The sequence below is a fragment of the Dendrobates tinctorius genome, unplaced genomic scaffold (genome assembly GCF_039654945.1).
Source record: "Dendrobates tinctorius isolate UK_male_01 unplaced genomic scaffold, ASM3965494v1 ptg000064l, whole genome shotgun sequence".
NCBI classification, from domain to species: Eukaryota; Metazoa; Chordata; class Amphibia; order Anura; family Dendrobatidae; genus Dendrobates; species Dendrobates tinctorius.
The window spans coordinates 2,599,705-2,626,215 of NW_027361732.1; the positions used below are offsets into that span (position 1 = coordinate 2,599,705).

Here is a 26,511-nt window from a genome sequence, read left to right on the forward strand (position 1 = left end):
CCCAGGAGGTTCCTTCCAACTCTACCATTCTATGATATGTGAATTGCAACGATGAACAAAAATTCTATTTTAATATTCAGAGTAGAAATTTAGCCTTCGTTGTAATCACTGAGTTATACAGGCACATATTTTCAAAAAAATTGTATAAATACATGCATATACAGTATGTCCATACTTCACTGCATGTTTGTGCGTAAAGCAGGTCCATAGCCTATCTGCAGTTAGACCAAATTACATCTGTTACAGTGTTCCAAATTATTATGCAAATGCTAATTTTCTCTGATTGTTCAAAATGGTTGATGCAAATAAGTCAGGATAATGTTCAAATCATCAACCATTAGAGGATAAATCACATTTTATTGGACAAACCTGCAATGATAACGGAATTTTTTCCAAACCTAAAAAAATTCTGTTCCAAATTATGCACAACAGAGTTTCCAAGCATTTTATAGGTTGTAAAGAACTGAAAATGGTCATTTGTTGAAATTGCAGCAATGAGAGGCAACATTTACTGAAATCAAACGCTTTTTCAATTAAAGACAAGTTAATAGGCCAAGTTACATGCTATCATGGAATCCCTTCTGTGATATCACCTTTACAATTCTTGCATTCATTGAATTTGTGCGTTTTTTGGATCATTTCTCCTAGAGTTTCTTTGCAGGATGACAGAATAGCCTCTCAGAGCTGCTGTTTTGATGTGAATTGCCTCCCACCCCCTCATAGATATTTCGCTTGAGGATTCTCCAAATGTTCTCACTAGGGTTGAGGTCAGAGGAGGCCACATCATGAGTAGCAACAGGAGGAGTTTCTCTCATTTTATGCCCATAGAGATGGGGTGGGGAACCTCAGCCCTCGATGACCTTTTATCTGGCCTCCGGGGCAGATTCCCGGGGACCACAGTGCTTATTGCCAGCAGCTCTATTTTGGCGGCCACCGCCCCATTAACTTCTTCTTGCTCTGTGAGCACATGCACACGGTGTTCACTACTGAATGCTGAGGGGAGTGCAATGAAAGATTACAGCTTGACACCAGAGCCAGCGTCAGGACGTACTATGTGGGAAGAGTTAGTGCGCAACTTGTAAGGATGACCTAAATATCCAAATGGCCCATGGCAGGAAAAAGATTCCCCACTCCAACCATAGCACAACCAATGACTCGGAGGTATTCCTTGCAGCATGAGATGGATGCATGCATGAAACAAGTGTTTGTTATGCATGAAAATTATTTTGCTACAGATGGCACAGTTCTTCTTTTTGTACCAAGGAAAGAACACTTGTTATCAGCATCTCCGCTCGCTTTTTCCATGTGCCTTCATGCATTTAAAGTTTCTCCATGAGGACTATTACAGGATTTGTTGAGTCCTATGCAACACTTAGCACCTATATAACTTATTATTACATGGTGTTCTATGATCCCATATACGATATCTTCCCATGGTATATCTCCTCTGTTTATTCCTCCTTTGTCTCAACCTATTGTTTGGTATTTGATCGTTATGTAATTTTCCAATAAAATTTAATCTTTAATCTCACTCTTTGTGATTTTTGGTTACTCCAGTTTTTCTCTTAGGCACAAAACTAACTGAATGTACAGAAATGTTGATACTGCAAGCCGGTCTCTAATTACAGAAATATCACACATGATGCAAAACTGTGAGCAGGTCAGGCTAGGTTCAAGACTGTCTGTCTGCAGACATATGACAGACATATGTATAGGAGTTGTACATCAAAACATTTGCCATACAGCAAACTACGTGTGAATTTTGACATATACATCATCTATTTAGCGTATTTTGTTGTTGTTATTTTTCTTTTTTACACACGTTTACTTGTTTCTCTCTTTTCTCAAGTAGTCTTTAAAGGGGTTGGATGCTTTATGTTAACAGATGTATTAGGGGCATGATTTTGTATCTCTTACTATTAAAGGTACAACAGATTCTTCTCCTGTACTTGTTAGTGCAGCTTTCCTCACAAATAGCAGAGGCTCTCCTATCCATACAATGGCTGCTGGTGGAGCAGCACATGACCAGACCTGTCCTTCAGCCTCTTTCAATACCTCACAAGGAAAAAACGCTTTTCAATTGGAGGAGGCTGAAGGACAGGTCGGGTCACATACTCCTCCGCCAGCAGCCATTGTATGGATAGGAGAGCCTCTGCCATCTGTGAGGAAAGCTGCACTAACAAGTACAGGAGAAGAACCTGTTATACGTAACATCTGTTAACATAAAGCATCCAACAACTTTAAAAGCTAGTTGAGAAATGGAAAAAAAAAAAAAAAAAAAAAAAAAATATGCAGAAGTTGATTATGTTTACTTGTGTCAGCTTTTTTTTGCCAAATTTTGTTGTAAATTAGGCATCAATGATTGTGGGAACTTCACACTTGGACCTCAAGCAGCTTGGATTGTGTGCCCCTCCACTCTTCCTCCAGACTCCGGGACCTTGATTTCCAAGGTCTAGTGTGAAGTTTCCACAATCAGTGTTGGTTTGAGGAGCCATGTCATCTGCTGGTGTAGGTCCACTGTGTTTTATCTAGACAAATGTCAGCGCAACCATCTACCAGGAAATTTTAGAGCACTTCATGCTTCCCTCTGCCGACAAGCTTTTTGGAGATGGAAAGTTCATTCTCCAGCAGGACTTGGCACCTGTCCACACTGCCATAAGTACCAATACCTGGTTTACAAACAACAGTATCACTGTGCTTGATTGGCCAGCAAACTCACCTGAACTTAACCCCATAGAGAAGGCTGGCGAGACACCAGACCCAACAATGCAGATGAGCTGAAAGCTGCTATCAAAGCAACCTGGCTTCCATAACCCCTCAGCAGTGCCACAGGCTGATGGACTCCATGCCATGCCGCATTAAGGGTGTGTGCACACATTGTGAATTCTGCTGCAGAATTTTCCACGCGGATTTCTCTAAATCCGCAGGTCAAAAGACCTGCGGTTTATCTGCATATTAGCCTGCGGTTTTCCCCTGCAGTTTGACACCTGTCATGAAGCAGGTGCCAAACCGCTGCGGAATCCGCAAAAAAGAAGTGACATGCTGCGGATTTAAAACTGCAACAAATCCGAGCGGAAAATTCTGCACAGTGTGCACTGCATTTTTCATTGCCTTTAATGGTACTGTACACTGCAGCAGAAACGGCTGCGGATCCGCAGGGCCAAATCCGCTGCAGATCCACAGCAGAATCCGTAACGTGTGCACATACCCTAACACAGTAATTGATGCAGAAGAGCCCCGATCAAGTGTTGAGTGCATTTACTGAACATACATTTCAGTAGGCCAACATTTCAGATTTTAAAATTATTTTTTCAAGCTGGTGTTATAAAGTATTCTAATTTACTGAGATAATGACTTGTAGTTTTCATTGGCTGTAAGCCATAATCATCAACATTAACAGAAATAAACAATTGAAATAGATCACTCTGTTTGTAATGACTCTATATAATATATGAGCTTCACTTTTTGTATTGAAGAACTGAAATAAATTAACTTTTTGATGATATTCTAATTTTGTGAGATGCACCTGTATGTAGAATATGAAGAAAAATATTAGCATTTATGGAGCAGATCATTGAAAAACATGTCTGAAATATGTCATTTTAGCACTTTTTTTTTAGACCAATATAATTTGTTAATAAATGTGCCAATGCATGTAGCTGCGCCCCTTAGAACATTTCACATTTCTGCCACAACCAAGCAGGCCTTTCCTTGAGCTGACAGTGGAAACATAGCATATACAGCTCTGGCAAAAATTAAGAGACCACTTTCAAATGTTCAGTTTGTCTGATTTTTCTCTTTATAGGTGTACTTTAGAGTAAAATGTAAATGGATCTTTTAGTCTACAAACGTCTGACAACACGTCTCAGAATTTCCAAGCAATAAACTTTGTTTCTTTTTTTCTGAAAGGAGGAAAGGTAAAAATTAAAAAAAAATTCCCAGTGCTTTCAGACCTCAAATAATGCAAAGAAAACAAGTTCATAATCATTTAGAAACAACAATACTAATGTTTTAACTCAGGAAGAGTTCAAAAATAAATATTTTGTGGAACAGCAATGATTTTTAAAAGCAGCTTTTATGCGTCTTGGCATGCTTTCCACCAGTCTTTCACACTGCTTCTGGTGCAAAAATTTAATCAGTTCTTCTTTGTTTGATGGCTTGTGACTATCCATCATCCTCTTGATTACATTCCAGAGGTTTTCAATGGGGTTCAGGTCTGGAGAATGGGATGGCGATGACAGGGTTTTGATGTGGTGGTCTCTTAATTTTTGCCAAAGATGTATAGAATGATAGCTTTTCTCAAATCCTTGCACGATTATGCTTAGAACATGTTAATTCACCAAAGCTAAAACAGTAAGGTACAACTGAACAATAAATAAATAAAACACTCAAAAGACACCAGCAATTAGGCATGTGACATACTGTACAATTAGCCTCCTTTCTAGTAAGAAACTTACTGATTGCCAGGCCAAGCACTCCATGATCATGTGTTCACAGCGCTCCAGATGTTTGATCATATCTTTTGTTAGACTCGGTTCAGCTTTAATAAAGCTCTCAATCACTTTGTAAAAGTCGAATGCTTTCTGCTCAAAGACACGGAGAATCCATGGGAAAGAGATGGCTGTTTCTGAATTTGATAGACTTTGAAAAAGGTTTCCTGTGTTTTTTTAAAAAATATTAATAATTGAAAAATAATATACACCATATATATTTCTATTAAATAATGACATTTATATACACTGCTTAAGGACATTTGTCAATTTAGAGGGTTATTTCACTTAAAAAATCAAGTTCTCTCTTATCCACTAGCCCCAGCGAGATTTGCTGTATTCACTAGAGTTGAGCGAAACGGGTCGAAAAAATTCAAAAGTCGCCGACTTTTGGCAAAGTCGGGTTTCATGAAACGAAACCCGACCCTAGGATGAGGTCGGCCACGAGGTCGGCGACTTACGCGCCAAAGTCACGTTTCAAAAGTTTGTTTTGCGCTCTTTTTCAGCCAATCAGGATCCACGGACACTGTGGGCAACGTGATGACATAGGCACGGGTCACCACCATCTTTCAGAAGGGCATGCAAGTGATTGGCTTGCTTTGGTGGGCGTCACAGGGGGTATAAAAGGGCGTGCACGCCGACCGCCATCTTACTTCTGCCGATCTCAGTATAGGGAGAGGTTGCTGCTGATTCTGTAGGGAGAGCGTTAGGCAGGGAAGAAGACCAAAAAACTGCTTCTGCTGCTAGCGATTTGGTCTGCACAACACACCAGTCACTGTGTGTGCAGTGCAAGGGGAGGCTATATAGTGGTGTATCAGTGGTGTTGGTTGTTGGGCTGCCTTCTAAGGCTTCCTGACAGGCTGGCATTGCTGTTTACCCACTGCTCCGCAAACTGCTTTTTTAAAAGCAATCCAATCTCCCTTATCCTCTAGTCACTTTGGTCACAGCTGTGCCATCGAGCCTGTCACATAGCGCTCAGATATTCATTGGGCCTCAAACTGCTTTTTTAAAAGCAATCCCAATTTTTTTTTTTTGTCCTGCTGAGAAGAAAAAAAAACTGCTTCTGCTGCTGATAGCAATTTGGCCTGCACAACACACCAGTCACTGTGTGCAGTGCAAGGGGAGGCTATATAGTGGTGTATCAGTGGTGTTGGTTGTTGGGCTGCCTTTTAAGGCTTCCTGACAGGCTGGCATTGCTGTTTACCCACTGCTCCGCAAACTGCTTTTTTAAAAGCAATCCAATCTCCCTAATCCTCTAGTCACTTAGGTCACAGCTGTGCCATCGAGCTTGTCACATAGCGCTCAGATATTCATTGGGCCTCACACAATCCAAAAGTGTCCAGTGTCCAAAAGTGTGTGCAGAGATTCAAAATCTCACTAATCCTCTAGTCACTTAGGTCACAGCTGTGCCATCGAGCTTGTCACATAGCGCTCAGATATTCATTGGGCCTCACACAATCCAAAAGTGTCCAGTGTCCAAAAGTGTGTGCAGAGATTCAAAATCTCACTTATTCTCTAGTCACTTAGGTCACAGCTGTGCCATCGAGCCTGTCACATAGCGCTCAGATATTCATTGGGCCTCACACAATCCAAAAGTGTCCAGTGTCCAAAAGTGTGTGCAGAGATTCAAAATCTCACTTATCCTCTAGTCACTTAGGTCACAGCTGTGCCATCGAGCTTGTCACATAGCGCTCAGATATTCATTGGGCCTCACACAATCCAAAAGTGTCCAGTGTCCAAAAGTGTGTGCAGAGATTCAAAATCTCACTTATTCTCTAGTCACTTAGGTCACAGCTGTGCCATCGAGCCTGTCACATAGCGCTCAGATATCAGGGGGCCTCACACAATCCAAAAGTGTCCAAAAGTGTGTGCAGAGATTCAAAATCTCACTTATTCTCTAGTCACTAAGGTCACAGCTGTGCCATCAAGCCTGTCACATAGCGCTCAGATATCAGTGGGCCTCACACAATCCAAAAGTGTCCAGTGTCCAAAAGTGTGTGCAGAAATTCAAAATCTCCCCTGTCCTATAGACACCTTGTTTTACATACTATATAGTTTGTTGGATTTTGTCTACATTTCTACCAAAAATGAGGAAGGCTGGTGGAAGAGGCCGTGGAATTGGGCGGGGGTTGGCAGCTGGTAATGATGGTGTTGGTGGTGGATCTGATGGTAGTGGCAAGAGCAAAATAGGACCGAATGCAGGAGGTGTTGAGCCTGCGTCATCGTCTGGCTACATAAGGCCTCGAACGCTTAGTTTTCTAGGAGTTGGCAAACCGCTTTGAAAGCCAGAGCATCAGGAAAAAGTTTTGTCTTACATTGCTGACTCAGCCTCCAGCTCTATCGCCTCCTCTTCTTCAGTTGTAAAAAGTAAAAGCACTGAGTCGTCATTGGAGGCTCATGTTCATGAACCACACCTTTCCTTGTGTCCTTCACCCCAACCAAGATTGAAGGATGACGCAGGCCATACTACGGATTACTCCATGGAGCTGTTTTCACATACCATGCCTGGATTATCAAGTGAAATGGTGAATTACCCAGGCCAAGATGAATCTGACATGGAGTGCACTGATGCACAGCCGCTGATGGATGATTCTGCTGGTACATTCACTCAGAGCACTACATTGTCCTCGCAGTGTACAGAGCCAGATTCTGACCCTGATGAGACTCAGGTGCCCCTTCCCGCACACTATACCACCATACACGGTGACACAGAGGAAGGTGCACATGACATAGAAGAGGAGGTGATGGATGACCCAGTTGTTGACCCAGATTGGCATCCATTGGGGGAAGAGGGTGCTGCTTCCAATAGCTCAGATGAGGAGCATCCACAGCAGACATCGACATCGCAACAGCTGTTATCTGGCAGGCCCGGAGCACTCCAAAGACAGGTTCCAAACATCAAAAGAGTTGCTGGACAGCTTGTCCAGAGGGTCAAAAGATCACAGCGTGCTAGGCCGCAAAATGTCTGCCAAAGTAGGAAGAGTGCAGTGTGGCACTTTTTTGAACAAAATCCTCATGATCAGGCCAAGGTTCTCTGTAAGAAGTGCGCAAAGACCTTTAGCCGAGGGAAAAATCTGAAAAATTTGAATACCAGTTGCATGCTTAGACATTTAACCAGCATGCACTTGCAAGCGTGGACACAACACCAAACCTCAAGTGCCACATGTGCAACTGATCACAACGAAGGTAGTCAACAACGCTACATTGTTTCCCCCACTGTAAGCCCACCGGTTAGCACAGCAGCAAATGTTGAGGTGTCGTTGCAAGGCCACAGCAGTCAGGGAATCCCACTGTTATATCAACGAAAGACTGATTCTAGGCCATCAGAAAGAACACCAACTCCATCACCATCATCAACCCTCTCTCAGTCCGCCCTGTCCACCGCTACTTCCACCATATGCAGCTCTCAAGTCCAGCTCACCCTCCGAGACACTATGAGTAGGTCAAAAAAGTACTCAGTCTCTCATCCGCGTACACTGGGTTTGAACGCCCACATTGCCAAACTAATCTCGTTTGAGATGATGCCCTTTCGGTTGGTGGAAAGCACAGCTTTTGTGCGAACTCATGGCCTATGCAGTACCACGCTATGACCTACCCAGTCGCCACTTCTTCTCTCGCAAAGCCATCCCAGCCCTCCACCATCATGTGAAAGACCGCATTGTCCATGCACTCAAGCAGTCAGTGAGCGGAAAGGTGCACCTCACAACTGATGCATGGTCCAGTCGGCATGGCCAGGGCCGTTACGTGTCCATCACTGCGCACTGGGTTAATGTGGTGGATGCAGGGTCCACAGGGGACAGCGGTGGTGGGACAGTGCTGCCTAGCCCACAGTATAGGAAACAGTTGGCTGTAGGCGTTCGACCCTCCTCCTCCTCCACCTCCTCCAGAAGCGAAAGCTCGTCCACAGAGCGCAGTCGTACGAGCACTTCATCTGCAGCTGCCACTGTTGCACACGATGTGTCCCCCTATCGAGCAGCTAGTGGAAAGCGTCAGCAGGCTGTGTTGCAGATGATGTGTTTGGGCGACAGACACACCGCCGAGATGCTGGCCGAGTACTTGAAGCGACAAACTGAGTCATGGCTGGGCAGTGTACATCTTGAGGCAGGCAAGGTAGTTAGTGATAACGGCCGTAATTTTGTGGCAGCCATAGCCCTTTCAAAACTCAGCCACATACCTTGCTTGGCTCACACCTTGAACCTGGTGGTGCAGTGCTTCCTCAAAAATTATCCGGAGTTAACAGCCCTGCTCCAGAAGGTGCGAAGACTGTGCGCGCACATCCGCCGGTCGCCTGTACACTCCGTTCGTATGCAGAAGCTGCAGCGATTGCTCCACCTTCCCAACCACCGCCTCATTATCGACATTGCAACAAGGTGGAACTCCACCCTGCACATGGTGGAGCGGCTGTGCGAGCAGAGGCAGGCCATAATGCATTTGTGGGAGGATACACGGCCAGGCACTTTGAGCGCAGACATGGAGTTGACAGGTGTGCAATGGTCGAAGCTGAAAGACCTTTGTAAAGTCCTTCAGTGTTTTGAGGAATGCACACGGCTGGTAAGCGCAGACGACGCCATCCTAAGCATGAGCATCCCACTTATGCGTCTGCTCATGCAAACTTTGACGCACCTTAAGGAGCAGGCGTCTGCAGCCAATGTTGATGAGGAGGAAGAGGAGGGAATCCTTGATGACATTCAGCCATTGTCTGCTCAGGGACCTCTCCTGGACGAGGTGGAGGAAGAAGAGGAGGAGGAGGAGGATGATGGGGATGATTACTTAGGGGAGGAGGATGCATCTCGTGGGGCAAGTGAAAATGTTGGCGTGGCAAGGTCTGGTACAGGGTTTGTGCGTGACTGGAGGGATGTGGATTTGCCAGAAAGTGCTCCTCCACCCAGCACTCGCAGTGCATCATTGACACCGGGAACATTGGCCCACATGTCAGATTATGCCTTGCAGATCCTAAAAAGGGACCCCCGCATTGCCAAAATGATGAACGATGACGACTACTGGTTGGCCAGCATCCTCGATCCACGCTATAAAGGCAAATTACAAAACATCATGCCACAGGAGAACCTTGACCTAATATTGGCTAATAAACAAGCAACTCTGGTAAATCGGTTGCTTGAGGCATTCCCAGCACACAGCAGCGGTGATGGTTCTCACACGAGCCGTACGGGCCGGGGGCAGCTTGGCAGAGGTGTTCGTGGTGCACACAGCAGAAGTGGCGTTGGAGACAGGGGTTTCATGACAATGTTGTGGACTGATTTTTCAAATACCGCTCACACAACTGGTAATACTGCATCGATGGAAAGTGACAGGAGACAGCAGTTGTCAACTATGGTAACAAACTACTTTTCCTCCCATATCGATGTTCTCCCACACAGCTCATTCCCCTTTGACTATTGGGCCGCTAAACTGGACACATGGCCTGAATTGGCACAATATGCCTTACAGGAGCTCGCTTGCCCAGCTGCAAGTGTGCTATCGGAAAGAGTCTTCAGTGCAGCTGGATCAATCCTGACAGAAAAAAGGACCCGTCTGTCAACCCAAAATGTGGATGATCTAACCTTCATTAAAATGAACCACGCATGGGTTTCCAAGGATTTTGTCCCACCTTCCCCTGATGACACATAGGGTGACAGAAAAATGGCTTGCTTTGGTCCACCTCTTCCTGGTACTTCACCTATTTCGCCTTTTGCATCAGCTGAATGTCCAACATCAACATATGCCACTTTCTAAAACTCCCTAACTGTGCTGCCTCCCCCCCCCCATGGCCGGGGTCACCACCTACCGCACGACACCGTGCGAGTGCCGTTGCCCTGGACAGGTGGGTAGGCCGACTCTTGGGCGCGGGCACTGGCACAGGGTCCCTCATAGTGCAATCAAGTGTCTTTGACGGTGGTGGTGCACACCCGCCGTCAGACACACCGCTGTACTATGAGGGGCCCAGTGCCAGTACCGACGCCCACGAGTGGGCCCCCCTTGCTTGGGCAGGGCCCCAGCATTTGCAATCTTTACCTCTCCCTGCTCCTCCGCTGTGTAATCTGGGCCGTCAAATCCATACTGTGCCTGACACCGTCTGAGCCTGCCTCCTGAGACATATATTTTGAATGTGTACGCTATCCATACATGTTATCCAGGGATACGGTACCCTCTCTAACCTTTGTGCAATCACGTGCAATCCATACTGGGCCTAACACCGTCTGAGCCTGCCTCATGCTGAATAGACATATATTTTGAATGTGTACGCTATCCATACATGTTATCCGGGGATACGGTACCCTTTCTAACCTTTGTGCAATCACGTGCAATCCATACTGGGCCTAACACCGTCTGAGCCTGCCTCCTGAGACATATTTTGAATGTGTACGCTATCCATACATGTTATCTGGGGATACGGTACCCTTTCTCACCTTTGTGCAATCACGTGTAATCCATACTGGGCGTGAGAACGGCTGGCGAGCTGTTAAGCAAGCTACAGCACCTGTCCAGACAAGTACAGGGATTCCCTAGCGAGGAGACTTATTTGATTGTTTTCAATGTTGGGACAGCAATTTTTGGGGAGCACTATACTCTGGAGAATGATAGATGGGGCCCACCATACACTGGAACATTCCAAAGGTGGACATCAGACACTGGAGCAGCATTTACAGGGCCCATTATACACTAGAGCATTAGAAATGGGGCCCATTATGTTTGGAGCATTATTTGGGCCCATAAGACAGTGGAGCTTCATCCATGGGGACCAACATATACTGTAGCATTATGTGGAGCTCATCATATACTGTTTCAAACATTATATGGGACCAATGATTCTTTATGGAGAAATAGATGGGCCTCGTCATGAGATGTAAAAAGTGAGGTATTTTTCATTGTACTATACCGCTATTTCTCTGCCGTATCGGAGCATGATGAGTTGTGGTATGTGTTAAAGGGGCGCTCTTTCGCCCAGGGCACATGAAAACCTGGAGCCAGCCATCCCTCCCCACAGTTTGTAGCCAAATAACCCCCATTTTTCAGTGCGTAACTTGTATTATGAAGTTAATCAAGGTTGACAAGCTTAAGAAAGAAGAATTGATGCTTTTGGCATTCAAATGGGCACTGTAGGTGTGTTTCCTGTACTCCTCTCACTGCCGACTTTTATTCCCCATTGACTTACATTGGGTTTCGTGTTTCGGGACGACCCCGACTTTTCCCTATAATCGGACGATCTTGCTCGACCCGACTTTTGGAAAAGTCGGGTTTCACGAAACGAAACGCGACCCTAAAAAACCAAAAGTCGCTCAACTCTAGTATTCACTATCTATGGGGCTCACGGAAGAAGATAAGCACTGTACTCTGCAGTCGAACAGAGAATGGCCCAGATTCATTAAACCGGCATGAACAACGATCAGGCATGTTGGAGTCGGATGGTCCAAGTTCATTATGAGGCGTACAGCTTTTAAAGAATCAGGTGTGTTTGAAAATTGGCCTGAGCCTCAGTCACAATTCTTACTCCTCTCAGGGACTAGAGCAAGAATTCTGGCATAAGGTTTGCTATAGCTTGGACATGATGTGGCATCACAACCCCATTCCATCCCAGCTCTGCCTATTTTGACAGAGCTGGACACGAAACTGGTTGTTCAAAAATTTGGATACTTATAAATGAGTTTTACATCAGATTTTTGGCAAAAAACACTGATGAATAGCGGTCATTGAATGGAAGGGAGGCAGAACAAGCACAAATGCGCTCCATTCAGGACAGAGCTGCAGAGTCCCAATCCCATGGTTCCTGAGCCCCGAGCTTAATCACTGGGAGCCACAGTGGCCAGATCCCAAGCAATTGGCAAGTTATCGATTATCCTATTGATTGAGGATAACTTGATTTTTTGAGAATAACCCTTTAATAACTCACTCAAATTACAAGTGAACATATTGAAGTTTTAAAAACAGCTTTTTTTATTCCAGGTATTAAGTTTTAATCTTTAAAAGACAAATAAACCATGGAGAAGCAGGCAGGAGTCCGGTAAAGACTACTGTTCTGTTTTGGGTTTTTTTTTTGCCGGAGTTAAAATATATAAAATAATGAAATAAGCATTGGTCATTATTCTAAACACCTGCAACTCCATTATCCCAGCTCTGACGGGGTCTGCTCCGACAGGAATCAATGAAGTCCTGTCTGTCAATAACCTAACTTCAGTGGCAATAGGTAAGCAAGTACTTTTTTTTTTATCCTGCAGCAAATTGAAGTTATTAATAACAGGTTGTCAAATAGTGGAAAATTACTTTAAGCCTGTAAAAGTAGCATTTTGTCCGTGTCACTTTGCACTTTCACAAGATTGACAGCTTCTTTTGCTAGTAATTGTGGGCAAATTGTACATAGAGTTAAATTTTAAGTTTCAAGTAGAACATTTGATATAGGGTACACTCAGGCGGCCGAATAACACAGACAACAATCACTTCGCAATGCTCGGACTGGCCGGCAGCTCTCCTGACCATTACATAACAGATTTCTATGTAGCTGTCATGCTCGGTTTAGGACAGCCAACGAGCCAGTCTGTGGATTGCGATGCGATCGTCGGCTGTGTTATATGGCCTTCTGACTGCGCCCATAAAGTTACTATGTTCTGAATACATTTGGCCATGCAAATAGTAACTTGTTCTACATGACATGGAAAAGATGCCATGTATTCTTTCTGTTATGTTTTTTTTCCAGATTGTTAAAAATTTCTTAAATAAAGAATTTATTTAAAAAAAAAAAAAGAAAAGTTACTATGTTAAAAATAAATCTGATTAATCAATGGAAATCCTTATACTTACTTCCATAAGTAGCTACGACCACTTCAACAGCACAGGCCAAAAGACATATATGAAATGTCTCATTATTTAACAATTTGCTGTATTAAAATAAAGAAAAATAAAATAAGGAAAGCAAACAGAACCAGATCATGTTTTTTGACAAAGCTAGTAACTATAAAAAAAATTCTCTGATTGCACATGAAAATTCTCCTGCAGCAATGAAGTAGGCTAAACTGCAAAAATCAAACCATATCAGGCCTGAAATCTGATACTGAATAATATGAAATGTTTGTAAAGAGGCACTTCATCACTAAGTATAATACTTAACAGCCACTGTCTTCAGCTCTTCCCGGTGCCACTCTGGTACCATTCCACCAAATTACCAACTGACAGAACAGTAACAGTCGAAAACTCCCAATGAAAGTGTATGAGAACCTTCTTCTGGCTCTCATAGATTTACACTGAGTAGTAACTTTCTGGATCGCCCAAGTAAACACTGGAGTGATCTGGCATGTCACAATCTGCAGAAAGCCTACTGGAGCGGCTCGGATAACAGATGGAAGATGTTGGCTGGTAAGCATGAAAGTAGGTGCAGGGAACTTACCATTAGTGAATCCATGAAACCACACCAGCACTAAAATAAACAAAAAAGCTGGAGAGGTGCTTGAGAGAACCTGTCAGCAGGATTGTGCTGAGTAACCTACAGACAGGGTCAGGTCGGTGCTGTTATATGGATTAGGGCAGAGACTGACGGCCGTATAACTCGTGCAAGAATAGCATCGCACTGCACGGACTGGCCTGACACCCTTCCTGACCCGAGCAAGACAGTACCATCTATTTCTATGCAGCCGTCAAGCTCAGGTCAGGAGAGCCAACAGCCAGTAAGAGTTTAACAATGCGATTCTCGCACGAGAAATACGGCAGTCCGTCTCTGCCCTTAAAGTGATACCTTGGGTATTGAAATACGCCTTGAGGTTGTTTCTTAATCTTTATTTTCAGTTTTGAGTTAATGAGTTAATGATCCAGAACTGCAGAACGGCGTTGGAAGAAACCGCATTCACAAGGCGACTTCACTGCACTCAAACAAGCAACACTTGCATTCAAATCAGCTCTCACCTCTGCTAAACAGGCCTTCTTTACATCCCTTGTATCTTCCTTATCCCACAACCCCAAACAGTTGTTCAATACTTTTAACTCCCTACTCCGCCCACCACTGCCCCCTCCGACTTCCCTAATCTCTGCCAAGGACTTTGCCGCACACTTCAAAAACAAGACCAAACACGGCAAGTCTTTATTGCTCAACCACCACAACCCCTTTGCATTCCCAACCAAAGCCCAAACCCCATAACCTCCTTATCTAACATCACTGAAGGGGAGCTTGCTCATCTTCTCTCCAAATCACACCTTACCACTTGTGCACTTGACCCTATCCCATCCCACCTCCTCCCCAACATCACCACCACTCTTATCCCATCCCTAACCCACCTCTTCAACCTATCACTAACTTCTGGTACCTTCCCTTCTGCTTTCAAACAAGCCACATTCATGCCTATCTTTAAAAAGCCAACCCTCGATCCAACAGCCACATCCAGCTATCGCCCAATATCGCTTCTCCCATTCGCTTCTAAACTCCTGGAGCAGCATGTCCACGCTGTACTTTCCTCCCACCTCTCATCTAACTTGCTCTTTGACAATCTACAATCTGGCTTCCGCCTGTCATGATCCAGGCTGGATCTGACAAGTTAAATGGACAAATTGAACTTTTTTTCCTTTGGCTGTGTGCCAAAGTGGTGTAATTGCCCCCGGTGGCCATTAGAATTATTGCACTGTGGAGTCGTTTGTTCTAAGTTGCCCCGGTGGTGGTGAGCGGTATTGCACTCTAGTACCTTAGTTTCTGCACGTAATTATAATGCAGTTGTGAATGCTCTATAAAAGAGTGTCAGGTGTATCAATCACTGTTGGTGATAGTTAGTCATTCACAAGTAAGCCTGGGTGTAAGATGGAGCTGAACAAAAGTCCTGGGCAGCCCAGCCAGAGGGGACGAGTGGCAGCTATGGTGTCTGCAAGGAGTGCTGGCATGGATTGGTGGAGTCCAACGATGGGGTCTGCAAGAAGGGCTGGCATGGCGTGGTGGAGTCGCAGTTTATGGTGTCAGCAGGAAGTGCTTGCTTGGCTTGGTGGAGTGGCGACTATGGTGAGAGTTGCATTCAGCATGCTGGACTTGGTTGCTGAAAGCTGGACTCAAGCATACTGGACTTATTGGCAGAAAAGTTGGACTCAAGCATGCTGGACTGTTTGGCAGAAGCTGGACTCATCTTTGGGACTCTGTTTACTGGGCAGCTGCAATTGGTGGTGGACTCTGCTCCAAGGCTGCACTATGGTGATGGATCCGGTAATGGTGATGGATCCGGTTGAAGAAGATACACGCAGGTGGTGGGTTGTTACGGGGAGCATAAGCAACAGAGCAAAGCTAAGTGTTGTCCCCCTGTATTGTCATTTTTCCTTATGTGTGTTTAGTGCAGTGGTGGGATTAGTTTCCGCACCGACCAATTCCCTAGTGAGGGTTTAGGTGCAGGGCGAGTCAGGGTTTTGAGGTTCCTGTGCGGAACCGCCATAGGGAACGATAGGAGTGTAGAGACACTGACTCAGGGGAGTGCAGGAGGTCTCCACTTCCCCGTTTCCCTATCGCAGGGCTCTCCATTGTTATTGTTTCCCAGGTTTCCCTTTATTATTTAAATTCGCCTTACTGGAGGCAGGGTTTCCAGACTTTTGTATATATAAGTGTAATATCTAAATTCGCCAGTTGGAGGCGGTGTATCCAGCTGCACATCATATTATTTAAATTCGCCCCACTGGAGGCGGTGCATCCAGGGTCACGTGTATCATATGGGTTCGCCTTGCGGTACTCGCTGCGTCCAGACACACGTGACCGTGACATTATCACCAACCTTACTTTTTTTATTCTGGTTAGCCCTGGCCATGTGGAGACCTGTGAGCAATTGCCGCTGGGCCTCACTGAGGTGTGCGAGGAGCTGCATGGTGTTGAAGCAGCTGCGGCAGCAATTTTCAGGGTCTGGGGCCTTCCCTCTGGCTCAACCGGAAAAATCAAAATTGCGGCCCTGGCAATGAAGCCCCCTAGAGTCGCTGCTGGGGAGCGAGACTTGCTCTTGCACGCGGAGGTACCAAGGCAGGTGGGAGGAGTTAGTGCCCCACAGAGCTGCCTGGTATTCCCCGAGGTGAAGGGGTACGTCCCTGTAGTGAGCAGACTGGTGTTATAGTCCGCGGGGCTCATGCCAAATCTTCAATACCACTGAAGAAGCCGTCCCCTCCTGGTCGTGTGGAGGAAGGCGACTAGCGAGTGTATATTCCCTCCATATCCCGGTTCCCTTCTCCTCCAGGTGTGAGCAGCAGGTGCGCTGTGGGGGAGTGGGGGCATATCTCAACCCACGCCATTAACCAACCCTGGGAGGTGCAGACCTCATGGTGAAAGGGTTGGAGGGTGGTGTCCCTTGGTGAATAGCCGGGGTGTTAGTGTGGTGACACAGGGGTACGCCTCTGTTGTCGATCCAAGAGTGAGTTCACCGAATAATGACAATCGAATGTGTGGCAATAAACGTTCGGGTCCGGACCTGTGTGTGAACGAGCATGTATGGGTGGCCACCAAAAAACATCTTGTGGAAGTGTGTTGTGGAGTCTTACCAGCTCATAACAAACATACACATACATAACTCGTTCCCCAGGTCGGCGCTGTGGAGATATGTGGTGCCTCCAAAACATACATTGCCAATACCAGTGGTGCGTTTGTCATAAACCTGAAGTGTCAGGTAGTGGCGGGGGTGAACTCTGGATCTGGGCGTCCCCGCTGTAGGTGTTTCCCTGATGAGGAGTGGTCATGAGGGTCCAGAGGCCCCTCATTAAGGGGGGGGTACTGTCATGATCCAGGCTGGATCTGACATGTTAAATGGACAAATTGAACTTTTTTTCCTTTGGCTATGTGCCAAAGTGGTGTGATTGCCCCCGGTGGCCATTAGAATTATTGCACTGTGGAGTCGTTTGTTCTAAGTTGCCCCGGTGGTGAGCGGTATTGCACTCTAGTACCTTAGTTTGTGCACGTAATTATAATGCAGGTGTGAATGCTCTATAAAAGAGTGTCAGGTGTATCAATCACTGTTGGTGATAGTTAGTCATTCACAAGTAAGCCTGGGTGAAAGATGGAGCTGAACAAGAGTCCTGGGCAGCCCAGCCAGAGGGGACGAGTGGCAGCTATGGTGTCTGTAAGGAGAGCTGGCATGGATTGGTTGAGTCCAACGATGGAGTCTGCAAAAAGGGCTGGCATGTCGTGGTGGAGTCGCAGTTTATGGTGTCAGCAGGAAGTGCTTGCATGGCTTGGTGGAGTGGCGACTATGGTGAGAGTTGCACTCAGCATGCTGGACTTGGTTGCTGAAAACTGGACTCAAGCATACTGGACTTATTGGCAGAAAAGTTGGACTCAAGCATGCTGGACTTTTTGGCAGAAGCTGGACTCATCTTTGGGACTCTGTTTACTGGGCAGCTGCAATTGGTGGTGGACTCTGCTCCAAGGCGGCACAAAGGTGATGGATCCGGTTGAAGGAGAAGATGCACGCAGGTGGTGTGCTCTGTTGCGGGGAGCATAAGCAACAGAGCAAAGCTAAGTGGTGTCCCCCTGTATTGTCATTTTTCCTTATGTGTGTTTAGTGCAGTGGTGGGATTAGTTTCTGCACAGACCAATTCCCTAGTGAGGGTTTAGGTGCAGGGCGAGTCAGGGTTTTGAGGTTCCTGTGCGTCGCCCGGTGCAGAACCGGCATAGGGAACGATAGGAGTGTAGAGACACTGACTCAGGGGAGTGCAGGTGGTCTCCACTTCCCCTTTTCCCTATTGCAGGGCTCTCCATTGTTATTGTTTCCCAGGTTTCCCTTTATTATTTAAATTCGCCTTACTGGAGGCGGGGTTTGCAGACTTTTGTATATATACGTGTAATATCTAAATTCGCCAGTTGGAGGCGGTGTATCCAGCTGCACGTCTTGTTATTTAAATTCGCTCCACTGGAGGCGGTGTATCCAGGGTCACGTGTGTCATATGGGTTCGCCTTGCACAGCTGACCACTGCCTCCTACTACAGATTCTCTCCTCCTTTGGTATCAAAGACCTTGCCCTATCCTGGATCTCCTCATACTTTTCCAACCGCACATTCAGCATCTCTCACTACCACACGACCTCCTCATCCCACCCTCTCTCTGCTGGTGTCCCCCAAGGCTTTGTTCTAGGACCGCTACTCTTCTCAATCTTCACACTTGGCCTGGGGCAACTCAAAGTCCCACGGATTCCAGTACCACCTTTATGCCGATGATACTCAGATCTACCTCTTTGGCACAGACGTCACCTCTCTGTTGTCCAGAATCCCAGAGTGTCTATCAGCCATATCCTCCTCCTTCTCCTCTCGCTTCCTCAAACTCAATGTGGACAAATCTGAACTAATCATCTTTCCCCATCTCACAGATTTTCCTTACCCGACCTTTCTATAACAATTGACGTTATCACGCTTTCCCCCGTACCGGAGGTCCGCTGCCTCGGAGTAACCCTTGACTCTGCCCTGTCTTTCAAACCGCACATCCAAGCTCTCTCCATCTCCTGTCGCCTCCAGCTCAAAAATATTTCCAGAATCCGTCCCTTCCTCAACCCTCAATCTACTAAACTACTTGTGCATGCCCTCATCATCTCCTGCCGCGACTATTGCAGCATCCTTTTCTGTGGCCTCCCTGCTAACACCCTTGCACCTCTCCAGTCCATCCTCAACTCTGCCACCCGACTATAATTCATCTCTCTCCTCGCTACTCCTCTGCTTCTCCCCTCTGCAAATCTCTTCACTGGCTTCCATTCCCTCAGCGTATCCAGTTCAAATTACTAATACTGACCTACAAGGCCATCTACAACCGGTCTCCTCCATACATCTCTGAACTAATCTCCTGATACCTTCCCTCACGTAATCTCCGGTCCTCCCAAGACCATCTTCTCTCCTCCACACTTATTCGCTCCTCACTCAACCGCCTCCAAGATTTCTCCTGAATAGCCCCCATCCTCTGGAATTCCCTGCCCCAACATGTCTGGCTGTCAACCACACTTGGATCCTTCAGACGGAACCTGAAAACCCACCTCTTCAGGAAAGCCTACAGCCTGCAATGATCCCCGCTGCCTCCTCACCACTACTAGAGCTACCGCCTCACCATCACTGGAGCTGCTGCAACCCCCCAACCTACTGTCTCCTTCCCCACGATGCTGTAGCATGTAAGCTAGAAAGGGCAGGGACCTCTCTCCCCTCTATATCAGTCTGTGATTGTTAATCTGTTTACATTAAGTGATATCAGTAATTTGTATGTAACCCCTTCTCATGTACAGCACCATGGAACCAATGGTGCTTAATAAATAATAGTAGTAATAATAATAATAATAATAATAATAATAATAATAATAATAATAATAATAATAATATGCTCGTGCTCTGGTGTGGCCTGTGGGGGGGGGTCTTCATGTGGTATTGTGATTAGGTATTCACCAGTATGGCTTCTGATAGGTCACTGATCCCTCACTGACCTGCCCCCTATTTTACATAATGAGTATTCCATATATTTTCAGGAAAAAAAAATCACCCCCAGCAGGCAGGTGGCATCGCCTGCACTGCAGCATGATTGCATGTATAATGGGCAGTTAATTCTTTTATTTCATGCTATGAATAAATTCATAAGAAAACAAAATCTGTCTCAAAATATCGCCAGCCGCGCCTGTGCAGTAGCAGCTATCGGTGATCCAATAGCTGCTACTGCACAAGCAGTACCATCATGGAGGAGGCGATTTTTTTTCTCTAGCAACACGCGCAGTTGCAGCTATCTGATCGCCGATAGCCGTGACACTGCAGGCACGGTCGGTGCCATTTTGAGACACTTTTTTTTTTTTTAATAAATTTATTTATAGCATGAAACAAAAGAATTAACAGCGCATTATGAGATCATGTTGTAACGCAGGTGTCAGCGCCTGCCTGCTGCAGGTGATTTTTTTTCTCAATATATATAATATTCATTATGTAAAATAGGGGCAGGTCAGTGAGGGATCAGTGACCTGTCAGCAGTCTGCATTATGAATACCTAATCAGAGCACCACATGAAGACCCCGCAACAGTCCGCCCCGGAGCACGAGCATATCATTAACTGAAAATAACAATTAAACAACAATCATAAGACGGATTTCATCAACCAAGGTACCATTGTAATCAGTATAACGGCGCCGACCTGACACTGCCTGTATGTTACTGAGCACAATCCTGCTGACAGGTTCCCTTTAAAGAAGTAATCTTGGCAATATCATGCTCTGTGTTATGCCTGGCACAGGGCTTTAGGTGCACAACACAAGAATTTAAGCAAGACAGGATTTCTTTAAATGGACGTTACGAGAGCTTATAACAACGTACACGATATTACTTTATTTGGTTTTGAACACACTGTAGTTGTAAAAAATTACAGGGAACACTAAAGCAATGTAACTCCAACTCACTCAAACATCTGTGAAATCAACCTGTCCAGTTATGAAGCAACATCGATTCTAAACCAATTTCTTGACTGAAAGAAAAAAAACAAATGTAGAAATTTTTGCAAATTTATTAAAAAAGAAAAACTGAAATATCACATGGCTATAAGTATTCAGTTCCTTAACTCAGAGACACTCATATTTAAGTCACATGCTGTCCATTTCCTTGTGATTCTCCTTGAGATGGTTCTACTCCTTCTTTCGAGTCCAGCTGTGTTTAATTAAACTGATAGGACTTGATTTGTAAAGGCACACACCTGTCTATATAAGACCTCACAGCGCCTGTCAGACCAAATAAGAATCATGAGGTCAAAGGAACTGGCCAAGTAGCTCAGAGAAAGAATTGTGGCAAGGAAGACATCTGGCCAAGGTTAAAAAAAGAATTTCTGCAGTACACAAGGTTCCTAAGAGCACAGGCCTCCATAATCCTTAAATGGAAGAAGTTTGGGACCACCATAAGGCTATGTGCACACGGTGCGGATTCTGCTGCGGATCCGCAGCGTTTCAGGATCTGCAGGTCCGCAGCAGATTTAGGTGCATTGTACAGTACCATTGTTTTCAATGGTAAACTGAAAAACGCTGTGCACATGCTGCGGATTTTTCCTCGCGGATTTGCTGCGGGTTCAAATCCGCAGCATGTCAATTCTTTGTGCGGATTCCACTGCGGTTTCACACCTTCTCCATTGCAGAGGTGTGAAACTGCAAGCTAATCCGCAGGTAAACTGCAGGTCTTTTGACCTGAGATTTTACCTGCGCATTTTTCAAAATCCGTGCGGAAAAATCCGCAGGACCTAAATCTACGTGTGCAGATAGCCTAAGTCTTCCTAGACCGGGCCGTCCAGCCAAACTGAGCAATTGTGGGAGAAGAGCCTTAGTGAGAGAGGTAAAGAAGAACCCCAAGATCACTGTGACTGAGCTCCACAGATGCAGTAGGGAGATGGGAGAAAGTTCCACAAAGTCATCTATCACTGCAGCCCTCCACCAGTTGGGCCTTTATGGCAGAGTGGCCCCACAGAAGCTTCTCCTCAGTGCCAGACATATGAAAGCCTGCACAGAGCTTGCTAAAAAATTCATGAAAGACTCCCAGACTATGAGAAATAAGATTCTGTGGTCTGATGAAATGAAAATAGAACTTTTTGGTGACAATTCTAAGCGGTATGTGGAGAAAACCAGGCACTGCTCATCACCCGCCCAATACAATCCCAACAGTGAAACATGATGGTGGCAGCATCATGCTGTGGGGGTGTTTTTCTGCTGCAGGGACAGGACGACTGGTTGCAATTGAAGAATGAGGCCAAGTACAGAGATATCCTGGATGAAATCCTCTTCCAGAGTGCTCTGGACCTCAGACTTGGCCGAAGGTTCACCATCCAACAAGACAATGACCCTAAGCACACAGCTAAAATAACAAAGGAGTGGCTTCAGAACAACTCTGTGACCATTCTTGACTGGCCCAGCCAGAGCCCTGACCTAGACCCAATTGAGCATCTCTGGAGAGACCTGAAAATGGCTGTCCACCAACGTTCACCATCCAACCTGACGAAACTGGAGAGGATCTGCAAGGAAGAATGGCAGAGGATCCCCAAATCCAGGTGTGAAAAACTTGTTGCATCATTCCCAAGAAGCCTCATGGCTGTACTAGCTCAAAAGGGTGCTTCTCAATACTGAGCAAAGGGCCTGAATACTTATGACCATGTGATATTTCAGTTTATCTTGTTTTTTTTCAGTCAAGATGGGGTGCAGAGTGTACATTAATGAGAAAAAAAATGAACTTTTTTGAATTTACCAAATGACTGCAATGAAACAAAAAGTGAAAAATTTAAAGAGGTCTGAATACTTTCCGTACCCACTGTATATAGATATCTATATCTATCTACAGTTAGGTCCATATATATTTGGACAGAGACAACATTTTTCTAATTTTAGTTCTAGACATTACCACAATGAATTTTAAACAAAACAATTGAGATGCAGTTGAAGTTCAGACTTTCAGCTTTCATTTGAGGGTATCCACATCAAAATTGGATGAAGGGTTTAGGAGTTTCAGCTCCTCATGTGCCACCCTGTTTTTAAAGGGACCAAAAGTAATTGGACAGATTAAATAATTGTAAATAAAACGTTCATTTCTAGTACTTGGCTGAAAACCCTTTGTTGGCAATGACTGCCTGAAGTCTAGAAAAATATTCAGGATTGAGAGTCCTCAGTAGTTGATACCTTTTAATGGCTAACTGAAAAGATGGTAATACATTGCAAGCTTTCGAGACTACTCAGGTCTCTTCATCAGGCTAGACTAATACAAAATCTGAAGTCACATATTTATGCACAATACAGCCTAGAAAAAATGCAATAGATAAGACAAGTGACGTGAAGCAGAACTATCAATATGGGAGAGGGAGAAACATAAATATAAACATTGGACCAGTTCATAGATAAGGAGTCTGGATGTTTTATGGTCCTCTGATTGGGGTCTAGTTCTGTGTTGCCCCGCAAGGTTTTGAAAGGAAATTCCTTAATTGATGTAAAAAGACATAAATCCATGCGACACATTCATTCCAGCACTGAGAGTGTCAAAGTTCGTCATAAATTTGTACTCCCATGTATTTGTATTTGGGAGTACAAATTTATGACGAACTTTGACACTCTCAGTGCTGGAATTAATGTGTCGCATGGATTTATGTCTTTTTACATCAATTAAGGAATTTCCTTTTAAAACCTTGCGGGGCAACACAGAACTAGACCCCAATCAGAGGACCATAAAACATCCAGACTCCTTATCTATGAACTGGTCCAATGTTTATATTTATGTTTCTCCCTCTCCCATATTGATAGTTCTGCTTCATGTCACTTGTCTTATCTATTGCATTTTTTCTAGGCTGTATTGTGCATAAATATGTGACTTCAGATTTTGTATTAGTCTAGCCTGATGAAGAGACCTGAGTAGTCTCGAAAGCTTGCAATGTATTACCATCTTTTCAGTTAGCCATTAAAAGGTATCAACTACTGAGGACTCTCAATCCTGAATATTTTTCTATCCACTGGCTAACACGGTACAAAGATATACATCTTTCCTGTGCCTGAAGTCTTGAACTCATGGACATCACCACACGCTGTTTCCTCCTTTTTGATGCTCTGCCAGGCCTTCACTGCGGTGGTTTTCAGTTGCTGTTAGTTTGTGGGCCTTTCTGTCTGAAGTTTAGTCTTTAACAAGTGAAATACATGCTCAATTGGGTTGAGATCAGGTGACTGACTTGGCCATTCAAGAATATTCCACTTCTTTGCTTAAATAAACTCCTGGGTTGCTTTGGCTTTATGTTTTGGGTCATTGTCCATCTGTAGTATGAAACGACGACCAATCAGTTTGGCTGCATTTGGCTGGATCTGAGCACACAGTATGGCTCTGAATACCTCAGAATTAATTCGGCTGCTTCTGTCCTGTGTCACATCACCAATAAACACTAGTGACCCAGTGCCACTGGCAGCCATGCATGCCCAAGCCATCACACTGCCTCTGCCGTGTTTTACAGATGATGTGGTATGCTTTGGATCATGAGCTCTACCACGCCTTCACCATACTTTTCTCTTTCCATCATTCTGGTAGCGATTGATCTTGGTTTCATCTGTCCAAATAATGTTCTTCCAGAACTGTGCTGGCTTTTTTAGATGTTTTTTTAGCAAAGTCCAGTCTAGCCTTTTGATTCTTGTTGCTTATGAGTGGCTTACACCGTGCAGTGAACCCTCTGTATTTACTTTCATGCAGTCTTCTTTTTATGGTAGATTTGGATATTGATACGCCTACCTCCTGGAGAGTGTTGTTCACTTGGTTGGCTGTTGTGAAGGGGTTTCTCTTCACCATGGAGACTATTCTGCGATCATCCACCACTTTTGTCTTCCGTGGGCGCCCAGGTCTTTTTGCAATGATGAGTTCACCAGTGCTTTCTTTCTTTCTCAGGATGTACCAAACTGTAGATTTTGCCACTCCTAATGTTGCAGCAATTTCTCGGATGGGTTTTGTCTGTTTTTGCAGCTTAAGGATGGCTTGTTTCACCTGCATGGAGAGCTCCTTTGATCTCATGTTTCCTTCACAGCAAAACCTTCCAAATGCAAGCACCACACCTCAAATGAACTCTAGACCTTTTATCTGCTTAACTGAGAATGACATAACGAAGGGATTGCCCACACCTATCCATGAAATATCCTTGGAGTCAATTGCCCAATTACTTTTGGTCCCTTTAAAAACAGGGTGGCACATGTTAAGGAGCTGAAACTCCTAAACCATTCATCCAATTTTAATGTGGATACCCTCAAATGAAAGCCGAAAGTCTGAACTTCAACTGCATCTGAATTGTTTTGTTTAAAATTCATTGTGGTAATGTCTAGAACCAAAATTAGAAAAATTATGTCTCTGTCCAAATATATATGGATCTAACTATCTATCTATAGAGGATCAGCAGGAACGTAAAGTCCTGAATGGAGCATGTGATGTTTTACTTAGAGAAGCTAGGAGTGTTGGGTGGTTGCTCCACGATTCATGTAATACCTCGTAGATATCAGTGATATGTTTTAAAAAATGTAATACAATCAATGGCGAAACGGCCTCAGTTGATAAATATAATCAAAATATGATGCTAAATAAACACAGGTGCTTTAAAAGAAATATACTATTATCAGAACCAATATATGAGTGAAATACTAAAATAAGTAGGAAAAAATAAGCTTTAATGTTGCTAGTAATTAATCAATAACCATGTTAAAATATGAAAAAACCTACGCCATGCTGTAACTTAAAAATCTTCTCATTAGCTCTACCTTCCAAGCTGCATGCTGCCCAGAATCCTCAGCACTACAACATGTGTTTCTTGTAAAAGTTCCTCAGCCAGCGTGTGTTTATATAGCATTTTATTCTGATTGTATTTATTAACTGAGGCTATTTTGTCATTGATTATATTACATTTTTTAACCAGCCATCATCAAAATCTATTATGTTATATGAACCATGTAGACTTGCTGCTTTGACCCCCCACATCTGGATCCACTTTAATTTGTTCAATTATGGAGCTTAAAGAAATAAACATTTACATTTTTTAATTTGATCCTTGTTTCTCCAGTGATTTATTTGGTAATTTTTAAAGTTTAGAAGTAGTACAATGTGAATTACTTTCACGTACATTAACTAATTTTTTATTAGCTATTCTACCTACATAGATTTATATAGGATTTCTTAAAATGAGTATTTTATGAAACCTAGAACACATGTCCAGGGTTTTATTGACAACACAGTCCAAAATAGGTTGTTGGGGTCCAAGTAGGCCTTGATTCATCTCAGTAACAGCTTTTTGCACAGTAGAAACCAAATTATAAGGCCATGAGCACACGGTGCGGATTCTGCTGCAGATCTGTAGCGTTTCAGGCTCTGCAGCAGCAGATTTAGCTGCGTTGTACAATACCATTGTTTTCAATGGTAAACTGAAAAACATTGTGCACATGCTGGAGATTTTTCCGCGCGGATTTGCTGCGGGTTCATATCCGCAGCATGTCAATTCTTTGTGCGGAATCCGCAGCGGTTTCACACCTTCTCCATTGTAGAGGTGTGAAACTGCTGGGCTAAACCGCAGGCAAACCGCAGGTCTTTTGACCTGTGGATTTACCTGCGGATT

At 44.5% G+C, this 26,511-nt stretch overlaps 1 protein-coding gene across 2 annotated transcripts in view; it reads right to left on the reverse strand.

The window, feature by feature from the left end:
* The window catches only part of RB1 (RB transcriptional corepressor 1), a 383,417-nt gene that overhangs the window by 170,703 nt on the left and 186,203 nt on the right, over positions 1-26,511 (reverse strand). The window contains exons 16-17 of one of the 2 annotated variants that reach the window (XM_073580240.1): positions 13,284-13,360; positions 4,458-4,657 (exon numbers count right to left, since the gene is read on the reverse strand). The exons of the other annotated variant lie outside the window; for it this stretch is intronic. Of the exons in view, the coding sequence (XP_073436341.1) occupies positions 4,458-4,657; positions 13,284-13,360 (277 nt within the window). The remainder of the gene's footprint in view (positions 1-4,457; positions 4,658-13,283; positions 13,361-26,511) is intronic. 2 annotated transcript variants of the gene reach the window in all.